The 12047-nt window shown below is 36.4% G+C and overlaps 1 protein-coding gene across 7 annotated transcripts in view; it reads right to left on the bottom strand.

Moving 5' to 3' along the window:
- The window catches only part of LAMA2 (laminin subunit alpha 2), a 332349-nt gene that overhangs the window by 58187 nt on the left and 262115 nt on the right, over positions 1-12047 (bottom strand). For all 7 annotated transcript variants that reach the window (XM_079297887.1, XM_079297888.1, XM_079297889.1 and 4 more), the window contains 4 exons: positions 9412-9622; positions 7838-7954; positions 6541-6704; positions 2573-2711 (listed from right to left, as the gene is read on the bottom strand). In XM_079297887.1, the coding sequence (XP_079154013.1) occupies positions 2573-2711; positions 6541-6704; positions 7838-7954; positions 9412-9622 (631 nt within the window). The remainder of the gene's footprint in view (positions 1-2572; positions 2712-6540; positions 6705-7837; positions 7955-9411; positions 9623-12047) is intronic.

The raw sequence follows: 12047 nt of genomic DNA, 5'->3' as shown, positions 1-12047 counted from the left end.
GGAGGAACTTTTCTGTCATATTTTTAATACATTTTTCCAGTTATTTATCAGGCTTCCTGTAATCACGATGGATTTTGAGCATCTTTTCATTCATGCTTTTAGCAACATTAGATTAATTTGAAAATTAAATCATTTTCCCACTATAAACCAAAAACCCCTTGAGATATCACTAAGGTTCTTGTAAATAATTTGATCCAGTGATGTACAAGATAGAACCTAAACCCAAAACCTGTCCCCACTGTCTCTGTTTCACACACCAGCTCGTTGGTGTTAGGACTCCTTCGTCCCCCTGCCCCAACATTACTCCTGGTGAATGGGAGAGGTGAGGACCAGGGATGCACAGTGAGCCACAACACTTTTCTCCATTATCTGCTCACAGCTGGAACTCAGAGTCTTTTACAGAAGACTTGTGGAGGCATCCACAACAGCTCTCATACAGAAGAGAACATGGCTCCATCTTTCAAGAGGAGGGGAAAGACATGATCTCCATCTTTTACACGGAGTCCCCAGAGCAACTTCTCAGAAAGTTGGCAACACAGCTTCCAGGGGCTTACGCCATCTTCTAGGAGCAAATTCACCAATGCTGCCCTCTAGGAGACTTTTTCAACCATTGTGCTCCACACAGCCCTGACGAAGGGTACATTCCTGGTCTTGTGCTGAAGCTCAGCTAAAAGCTCCTTGGGAACTCCAGAAAGTGGGACCCTGATTTACCTGGCTACCAGTTAAACTCTTCACCTAAAGTGAACAAACATTCAACAGTCTTTAAATAAAAAACAAGGAAATAGAATAAAGAAGTGATCACTGTAGTTCATAACTGACATATTTTAAAAATCTGGCTCAAAACTCTCAAATGCTCATTTAAAAAATAACAGCTAAATCTATTGCTCTACTGCAATTTGATGGTAAACCACCGATGACCTCTATATCAAGTCAATTACATTTAAAAGGCATCAGCTGCCTCAATTTTCTTCCTCATCAACTAGATCCTCATTTCACATATACTGCTCATAAAAAACCCAAGTTCCCTCTAATGAATACATGCAAAGGAGATGCTGAAAACATCACCTTAATATTTTCATCTTTCATGCTACTTTCTTGCTTCTATTTACATCGTATTGTCCATCTTGTCCTCCATCATTTACATTATCAATTCCCTTTCTCTCTGCAATCACCTAGTGATATATGCACTTTTTCCCACCATCCTGTAATTTCTAGCTTTGTTCCTTTATTGATCTATGTGTTCTTTTCCCCCCCTTTTCAATCCCTGAAAGAGGTGCCTGTCTCACTCATTCCAAGTCATCAAAGGAGAAAAAGACAGCATGTATTAAATCTTACTGAGAAGGAAAAAACAGAAAGAGCCAGGCCCTTATTTTTGTGGTGTAATTAGGCATTCTGGTGAAACAAAGAACTATTTACAGAGAACTAGCACATACTAACCTGTGAGGTGATTTTTTTTTTTCGAGAGAAATACAGTAGTTAGTGTTATTTGAAAAAACACTGAAAATGTAAAGAACCTACAAATATTAAAATTTTTTGCAGTGGCTAGTTCACTTTATCCCTCTGATGAATACAGACCTTTACATGAATGCGTGTTAAAATCAGCATGTGATTGATTTTGCTATTCTCATAGTCCATTTGAGTGAAGTGCCTCTCTGTAAGCCACCTTTATTCAGGTGCAAGTGCTGTAACTTCAAGTTGTTTCTGCTCATCTACATGTTTCTATATCAAATGTAAGTTCTGGCAATCTCATACTGTCACTGCCTCGTGATTCTGTATGCACATGAAATCCATGTCTTTTGGTCTCTGACCAATTCCCACAAATAAGCCATTAACTCCTTTGATATTTGACATAAAAGATAATTTTGGCCATGCTCAGAATGTTTTCTGCTCACAGTATATGCATCAAGGAGCCAAGATCCTCTTTGTGACTCAAGCTGAAGAGCTGACTTTACCTTGCAATCCTATTTTTAAAAGTTCTCTTCATTTTCTCTGGAAATTTGCATGCACTACTTCATAGTGAGAATAAGATTTTTCTGACAAACTGGTAAAGTTCACAAAGTGAATAAAAAATTCCACTCCCCTCCTACAATTCCCCATTTCTAGAATTCTGGCCAGGTGCATCCAGTTCATCTGATGTGCAGATAAGTGCCTCCAAGCATTTTTAGGGAACTAGGTTGAAGAGTTAATTAAGGTGCAGAGTTCTTTTTATTTCATTAATGTATTACCCACATCTAAACTAGCACTACTGAATATCAAATGGCCTACACTCCTGGCTCAAAGCTGTTGGCTTGAGCCATACACTCAGACCAAAATGTGGATGACAGGAGGAGGAAGGATAGTAAACAAAATGGGGAAGAAAAGTAAGGATGCTGAATTAGGAACAAATAGGGATTGTCTGAAAGTACATGTAGCTCTGACAGAGGCATCACTTTCTCCTCACAAAATCAAAATATTTGATGGCAAAGGTCTTCACATAAAGTTTTAAGACACCAAAATGTGAAACTGATATCAGGTGTAGCACATTCCACAAAAAAAATCTAAACCTTCTTCCCAATTTAGTAATTTTCCTTACCGCTTGCATAGCTTCATTAGCAAGAGCCTTGGCTTCCTTGGCAACTCTTTCAGCTTCATCTGTGAAATCCTTGATGTTAGTATAAGCATTGAAAGCACGTGTGGCATTGAAAGAGAGGTTTTTGGCTTCAGTAAGGATTCTGTTGGGATGGGGAAAATAAACACACCATTAAACCTGCTGTCACAGCTCAATAGAACAGAGTATCCTACATTTTCAAACCCCACAGCCTGTATTTCTAAGGTTATTTCTAAGGTGTTTAGAGAGCAATGTTACATTTGAGATTTCAGGAGGTCTGGCATCATGCGTTTGATGGAATTCATATTTTAGCTGTGCAGAAACACATGAAGAACAATGTTTGCTAAAAGAGGAGGTTCTGAGAGATTTAAAAAAAAACCAGGCACTGAGAAAAGATAGCAGTGTGCTTAATGCTCCAATACAAGTAACATATTAATCATGTGGGTTTTTAGGCTATGTGCTGAGCCAGGCACCTTAAGGAAACTTGCACTGTATGAACCTGAGGGATCATCACAGACATGTTTTAAAGTAGAATCTCTGAAAAATTAATTTCTTGGTCTGGCTGCCAAACACAGAATTGCTAGTCTTGAAGGAGATCTCACAGTCTAAACCAAATCCTAAATGTCAATTTTGCTGACCAAAAAAGAAAAAAAATAAACCAACCATAAGTAGCAACGCTTCATATTGAATGTGATGCTCAATTTACATGGAATACTCTATTCTGATAGATTAAATAAATATAGATTAATAAATAGATTAAATACAGCTAGTATTTGCTGGTGCAGGGACAGAGTTCAGCTAACCTTCTTCATAGGGGAATTTTTAGTCAGCAGGCTGGGGAAATAACTTTTCTTGCACTCTCTGTGTATGACATATTCAAACATTTTCTACAAAGAATTTCTGCACCTACAGAATGAACTCGAAGACAGCTATCTCATTAGTCATTATGATAAATGCCTATGTTGATTTTACTGAATAAAGTGTAAGTGGGCTAATATCCCCACTTGAACTGGATAAGAATGGATCTGAACTTGGATTTTTGTCTCTCTGGGAAATTCTCCAGCCATGCAGGTGCATGCCAATATGACAGAGACAGGGATTACTCCTGTTGGACCTGTTCCAGCTTGTATAAAATGCCCATTGAGACTGTGTGTGTGGAAGAAAGGAAAATTCATCCTGGTAATTTATCTATTCTCTGGAGAATTGTGACAGCTGGGCTCTGATTCTCACATCAATTACTTATTGATTTCTACAAAATGCCACAGAAAAGACAAGGTGGACAGAAGATACAGTCCCTGGACTCAACATGTATTTGACAGAGGGAGAGGGATTTCCTTTAGGTTACTGCAGAAACTGCCTGCCTGAGCTGCCTCTGCATCACTTTTGGAAAAGCATTCCTCTTTGCTCAACTACAGCTGGAGCTCACTAGGCTACTCTAAGTTTCTGTGATGCTCTGTTAGACAAACGTGGAGCCCAGAGTACCTACCCAGCAAGGAGCTCAAGAACTCCTTAGAAACATGGTTCAAATTCTTTCTGGTTAGGAAAAACCTAAAGTGAATTTGCCAAATACCAATGGCATTTACTCACGAGCAGGCAATTAGCCATAAGGGAGAAGCCTATACTAATGTACACAGCAGAAATAGTAATTTTTTTCTAGATTAAATTCATAAATAATTCCATGTTCTAACACGCAAAAGAACATCCTCATTGTCAATCAATATATTATTTGAATCCTTAGAGGGCTACTGGAGAGACAGGACTCTTCCTGTTTCTCCTCTAAGGAGAAACAGTAATCAACACCAAATTTAGTATTGTCTGAAAGACACTCCAGTGCCAGTAGTGAAGATAGATACACTTTTAAATTTCTTAAACTGATATAGACTGTATATGCCTGTATAAGAATTTATTGTCAGTGCATGAAGTAAACAGCTTTATCCTGATTGCACAACACCATGGCATTTCTTTGTCCTTTGAAGTTATGTATCTATCTGAACACATCAGAAAATTTAACTTTGAACAATCTGCTTTTAGACACAATTTTTAATGCCCTTTGTGGACTCTGCTGAAGGCTCAAGGAAAAATTCAATTCAGATTTTTCCCAGGCTGTTGGCTTTCTTAGCTCCAGCTCAGACCTTTCCCAGGCTGGAGACTTTCTCAAAAATAAAAAAAATAAAATTAAACAAACAAACAAACAAACAAAAAAACCCCACATAAATTAACGCCTGGTGTTAATCACAAAGCAGTACATAAACTACGTAATGTTTTACAAAAAACATATTTTCAAAAAAGTGCTGCCTTCTTAAACCAATAAACCTTTTCTATTCTGTACTACACAAACTATCCTATATAAGTGTGGTGGCCTTTCAATTTCTTCTTACTGCCCTAAAAGAAATCGTTTGTGTATATGTGTTACTATATTTGCCATTCCTAGTCTGACAGCAACAGTCCTTGATTCTGTGGAGTTTATTGGCATTTTTGATAAATTGAGGTTAATATCTGGATCAGACATAGGTATACATGGTGCTGTTATAACATTTTAAACACTGCCCTGAGCCCCTTAAGGCCAAGCTGTCACCTACAGTAGGAGAGAAGCACATACAAACACCCATAAAAAGGTCTCTTCTCAATAGTTAAAAAGTTCTGTCTCAAAGCATGTCTTGCCAGCCTTAGATTAGGAGGCACAAACTTCTTTTTTGTCTGTATTTTCTCTTTTTATTAGTTCCTTCATGGCAACCTTCCCTGTGTTCAGATGTTTATGTGTGGTTGGGTAGGACACTAAAGTAACTTCTTTTCAAATTAATTTTTACCCAGGAAATCACAGCTATCATTACTTTATGCAAACTTCAAAACATGCATTACACTGGGTATTTAGAGTAGAGTGTAACTACACTGTAAATGAAGCCAGTAATTTTGCAAGTATCAGAGATAATCTCTGTCTTTTCCTGAAAATTACAGATGATGGTAAGAAAAAACTGTTTTAAGCATCTTCTCACAAGTCTTTGGGATATTCAAGTCTTCAGGAAGATCTAAAATATTTAAGCAGCAAAAAATTAGCATATGATTGATGTTTAAATTTATTTTTTTTTTCACACAGTGCTTTTATAAAATAATGAAACTCTGAAGCTATGCTGGGGACAGGTCCAACAGGCAGAATATTCATGAGCCAGAATATTTTTAAGTATTACTATTGTAAATTACACTCACTATTTATGGCTTGATTTCTTAAGTGCATAGAATGCAATAAAACAAAAAAACACCCCTCTCTTTTCCCCCTGAAAATTAAAAAATAAACCCCAACAAACCCTTGTTTTATATTCTTTCCAGGAAACCATTTTCATGACAAGTTGTATAATATCACTCTTCTGAAAGGGCTGTGGTCATATAAATGAAGCACAATTCTCATATTAAGGAATGTGATAACAATAAACAGAAACTGAAGTTTCTGTTCTTTGGTTTAAGTATTTTTGTCCAGGACGCCTACTTTTTTGGGAGAGTGTTTTGAAACTGGTAGTGGAATTACTGTCCATCACTAAGGGGGCCTTCAACAGTAAACAATTTAGCATCATAACAATATCTCCTACCAAAATGGTCATCTTAAAAAGGAAAATACTACTTGTTTTTAACAAATGTGCAAGAAAACGTGTAGTGAGCTCTTTCAAGAAGAATTTCTATTTTTTTTTCAGAATATAGCAGTAAGCATAAGGTTAGTTAAACTGTTTTATCAGTGCATCTGAGAGCACTGTTTTCTGTCCAGGTAGCCTATAGGAATCATGGGATGTAGGAAACAAGAGAGACATAAATTGACTAACTCAATAGTTGCATACTTGCACCCATCACTGGCTCTTTGTACACCCCCAGTAACAGATGTGAAAGAAGAAGAATCCCCTTCAAGCTCTGTGAAGCAATTTTGGAAATCTGTTTCACGATTTCAGCATTACCAGTGAATGCCTTACCCATCCAGCACTGCAGATGATTCATTCAGCTGGCCTGCATGATTCTCAGCTTGCAACACCTTTTCTGGAAGCATCCTGTCATGAATCTCTTGTGATAAGTCATCTATTTTATCTTTCAGTTGATCAGACATTGGCTGTATCTTATTTGCAACACCTTCTACATACTGAAAATGGCAAAAGACAAGCCTTTAAATTTCTGCAGGCAAGCATTCTGTAGTCTTATCTATACATAAAGGCATTTCCTCTTTCCTTGTGAGCTATTATCTCAACTTACCCATGCATTAAAACTTCAGGGAACTAGTATAGAAAGAGTAACAGGAATGGCTGAACTGGATAGCAGAGAGGAGATAAACAATATTTCAAGAGCTGCTGGTCTCTCTTGAGCTTAGTAGAAGCTTTTCTTTTACAATTAATGAATTGTACAATTTAAAAGCTTATAAACTCTAATTTGAATTTGTTTCCTAAACATAGATGCATGCATAGGTGCATTAAATTGTTGCTGTGCTCCACAGTAATAACTAATAAGTGGCAGAAGTTTCATGTTTCAGCACCTTTTGTGTAGCTACAATGGCTTTTTACTTATTAAAACTTCTCAGTAAGAACTATGCTTTTTGAAGACTTGGCATTCCTGTTCCAAAAAGCTGTCTCACTGTGCCTCCTTTTTCATTTCTCCAAAAAGCATCTTTCCATTTATTATGGAAAGCTGCAATGCATGCTGGAAATATCTTCAGAACCAATGATACTTCAAGATACCTTTTTCTTTTTTACATGTACCTAAGGCACGTACATCAAACTCTATTGATAAAACTTCTGAGGCAGAATTTTCAAAAATATTATGTAAAATGAGGGTTCAATCCTCTCCCTGATCTGTCTAGACTTAAAATTGTGGCCACAGGCAACAAATTATTTCTGAAGTTTCCTTCTGATATACACACAGTTTTTGTGCAGATAAATCTGTGTCTAGATTACAGAGCTGCAGTGAGACTGGGAATGGGTCTGCTGCATCTGTAATTCTCAAGATAAAGTCAGTACCACAATCAGAATACCATATTTATAAATGGCAGAATCCCTAGCTCACATGTTATCCAACACATCACTTAAAACTCCAAGTTAATAATTTTTATACCCCAGACTACCTTTTCTGCCATACAGCAATGTGAAAAAGAATTATTCCAAGTAAAATATTTCAATATTGATAAATGCAATGAAAAAATAGGTGTTACTTTAATTATCTATTTTGCTTCCACAATGATGTTTTGTTGTGCTAATTCTCAGGTAAGGATGATAAAATACCCACCTCTACAGCTATGCTGATGTCATTTGCAAGTTTATTGGCTTCATTAAGGGCATCATTCCCTTCCTGAAGGGTCTTTTCAACATCTTGCCTGCCATCTTCTACATCTTGCTTCCTTTTCTATAGGAGGAGTTTGCACAAAGAAAAAGATGAGTTATTTACCAGAACAGTTATTTACCAGCACCTCAGTATGACTGCATTGTGTCACTATGCCACAATGCCCCTTCTGCAGCTCTCTGAGCTCTCAGAGCTGAGACAGTGACAACTAAACAGCACATGTAAGGTATCTTCCCTTTGTCCTCCTAACCCCAGCTGTGTATTGTCCTCCCATAGAAGGGTTTTTGTTGCTCACTAACAGAGGTAATTGGATGAAGTACTGCTACAAAATGAATCAGAAAGTTATAAATCCTAATCATTACCCAGATATGTAAGTTCTTCATTTTGTAAATCACCACTGCCTATGAAGGAAAAATTAATAAAAATATTTTTCTGCTTTCCTACTTCCATCCACTGGTACTTCACTAACTGTTGAATGTAAAATAAAAGGTTTGGAGTAACCTATGGATTCCTGTTTTTCACTGGTAAAACTACTGCATATTGAATGGTAAGGATGGACTTCTGAATGAAGAATTGGCAATTTCCTGTGCAAGATCCACTGAGTATCCCAGATTAGTTTGATAGGATACCATAGCAGCCATGTGGGCAGGACTGCTGGAAAGGCACTCTCCTACAGTGATGCAGAGAATATTTTAAAAACTGAAATACCAGGTAATTTCTCCAACCTTTATTCATACACCTTTGGTAATAAAATGTACAGAACAGAGACCACCTAAATTCGTCAAATCATTGCATTTCCTTAATTCAATCAAGCACTGAAATCTCCACTGAGAATGGAGGTCTCAGAACTCTAACCTCATACTGTACTTGAGGTGAAAGCTCACAGAGATACAGAGTTGAAACATTTATCTTCATTAGGTTGACTGTGCTCTTTATGTCTTGGTTAAATGCTTGTTAATGTACAGTATAATATGCTCTTTAAGTCTCTGCAATTTAAATTAAATCACAAGCAGACCCCTCTTCTATGAGTGAGATCAATTACAACAGCTACTAACTACTGAGGATAGAGTTTGATTTATTACTCCACAATATCCACATACCCCCTCAGTCTTCTTTCCAGGGGTTGGAGAGAGAGATGAAAGTCTAAAGTCTTTTCTATAAGCAAATGCAAGACAGCAAAGATTTTAAGGAAACTCCTATTTAAATATTGAGTGCATGATTTGAATTTTATATGACTGTTTATACTGGCATGAATTTAATTTCCACAGAATAATAAATCCAGTGTACCTTCTGCAAAGCAGATGGTATTATTTCAATAAAGAAGGGGAGTGATTCTACTTTCAAAAGCCAGTGCAATTCCTCATTCTGAGGAACATGTTCCCTTTAAATTACATCAGATATAGTTATATTTTAATCATACTTTTGTTTTGCTTATATTTTTGTTTCAATATTTAATCATGCAAAGGTTCAAGCTTTAATCAGAATCCAAGCAATCGAGGATAAAACTTGTCAGCACTCACCTCCAGCATGGTCATATTTTTTTGGTTGAATGCAGATAAACGATCAGCTTCCCAAATTTTACTTGTAGCTTCTCTTAGCAGATCTTGAGCATCATCAACTTTGCTGTGGTAGTTTGCTAGTTTGTCCCGGACCTCATTTTTGAGATCCTCATTTTTCTCACCGGGCTCACCAAATAATTTCTTCACCTTGTCCAAAAGATCTTCTGCATTCCTGAAATACATCACCAGCCATGAAGACACTGAGCTCATATTTCCTACACCAAATAATCTGAATCATCTCAATAATGTGTAAATGAAAGAGAAAAACTAAGTGTCAAAGAAAATTAAATTAAATTAAGTCTCAAAAAATTTTTCAAGTTGACACATGCTTAATAAAGTGAAAGAATGGCTGTTTTTAAGCCCTTTCTTAAAAGAGGGTTTAAATTCCACTAAAGTACTATTCATGAAGCAGAATATATTCAAATAAATATTCTCCTTTGAAGATTATATTTTATTTTCTTTTTTACATTTTTTTATTAATTTTGATTCTTGAGATCTGACTAGCAAATTGAGGTTTTCTGAAACATTTCAACTTGTTTAAAAGATTTCCTCCTCTCACATTGGTGTGACATGTGACACCAAGTGGTTTTCTACTTTGAACTGAGGTGGAATTGTAGATACAATTTCAAGCTTACTTGAAGCAGACAACTGCTTTAGACTAGACAGTCAAAAAATCATAACTGCTTTCTGGAGGAATAAAGAAAAATAAAAACCCAAACCTGGATCCTTGGATTTATGACTTCAAGTAGTCAAAAAATTTTGCTTATCTAAAATACATTCTGGAATATTTTTAATGGATTTTGCTGACCCCACGTTTAAGGGACTGGAGTTCTGTCATCTGCCTGCCTTGAATCAGTTTCACACAAGGCAAAACCACTGCGTTAATCCAATGGTATGTCCAGGATAGGAAAAAAAAACCAAAACAAAACACCAAAACCAAAACCAAACCAAACCAAACCAAAAAAACCAAACACCCCAAAACAACAAAAAAAACCCCCCCATCAACAGAAAAAGAGTCATTTAATTTCAGGCGCTTCCAAAATTACATTTTAGAGACAAGAAAAATCCCAAGTAAACAGGAATATGTAGGATAGATAATAACTATAGAAGAAATTTATCATGCTTCCACTCAGGACACATTAAGTTTTTCTTCCTGTCTCATTATGCCAAAGTGTGGACAACAATAACTGTATTTTCTGAAAAAAAAGTGTAATTTGTCCTGGCTATACTCAGTTCCATTAGGAATCTTCTAAATATGTAAATAAGTGCACACCAAAAAGATATAGGAAAGGAGAAAAAGACATGCTGACACTAGACATAATTTAGATAAGGGCACTGAAGAGGAGACAGCTTTGAGTCTTAGCTTTGAGACTTTCTGAGATGGATTGGAGTTTTTTTTCTCCCATCAATTCTGCCTTTAGTATTGATGAAAAAAATTATTCACATTTTGAATTCACAACTTCTGAGGACAAAATATTTAATCAAAAACTAAATCCCAATATTGACACCCTGTCACAGAAGTGTAGAAAGGAATCCAGGATTTCTCTCATACCTCCTCCATTACTCTTCTAGAAGAAGCTCCTGTCTTACATATCTAGCAAATTTTGACACCCTTATGATTCTGCAGTACTGGAGGAACAGCTCAAAACAGATTAATTTCCTTTTTATTTCCTTGCTTCATAGCATAGTTCAAACTACTTATCCATCCAATAGTCTACCTCAAAACTCTTCCTTGGTGCTCTAAAGATAGCACTTTCATATTGATCTGTTGTTCATTTTCCCTCTGCTCTTTCTAATGAAGTATGAGGCAATCTGTCCCATGTAATCCCTTGCTTTAGAATTTCTGAGTGGCTGGATTGCTCTACATTTCTTGAAATACTGTCTTGTACACTTAAGCTGTGCAACTTTCATTGGATATCATCCTAGAAAAAGAATTTAACTATTCAAAATGCCTGAAGTTTTAGAAGAAACAATCACAGATTGGACACATGGAATGCTGAATGGACTGAATGCTCAAAATGAGTGCAAAGGAACAAACAAGATTGGAAACTGAAGACAAAATGATTAATACCCATCAACAGCATATGAGAGTCTAAATATGTTAGAATTGCCCTATCAGGAAAAGAAATAAGGATTGTAACATCATGAATAGCGTGGATAAAATGATGAACTGTCTGTCCAATGTCTCTCCAAAAACAAAAATGAAAATATCAGGAAGCAATGTCTAAACATAGCATGCATATCTTCCAACAGTGTATGGCTGAGTTATTCAATTCATTCTCCCAGGAAAATGGATGATAGAAAATCACAGAGGTTCAGAAGCCATCAGACAAATAAGTGGAAGAAAAAGTCACACAAAAATAAAACCTCTCTGCATACTAAACAGAAAGAAAGAATTCTGGTTCACAGAATCCCTTGATAGCAACTCAGTGTCATCTGAGAAAACATGAAGGAATGTTATAATATAGTGAAAGATTTACTTCATAAATATAAAAACCATGGCAGTTCAGAACAGCAACTGGTGTATTTCTCTACATGCTCATTTTAGAGAGAAATTATTGACTAATATGCCATTTCAGTACACTAAGGCAACATGA

Source organism: Erithacus rubecula (assembly GCF_903797595.1).
Source record: "Erithacus rubecula genome assembly, chromosome: 2".
Taxonomy (NCBI): domain Eukaryota; kingdom Metazoa; phylum Chordata; class Aves; order Passeriformes; family Muscicapidae; genus Erithacus; species Erithacus rubecula.
This window is presented reverse-complemented; position numbering and strand designations above follow the sequence as displayed.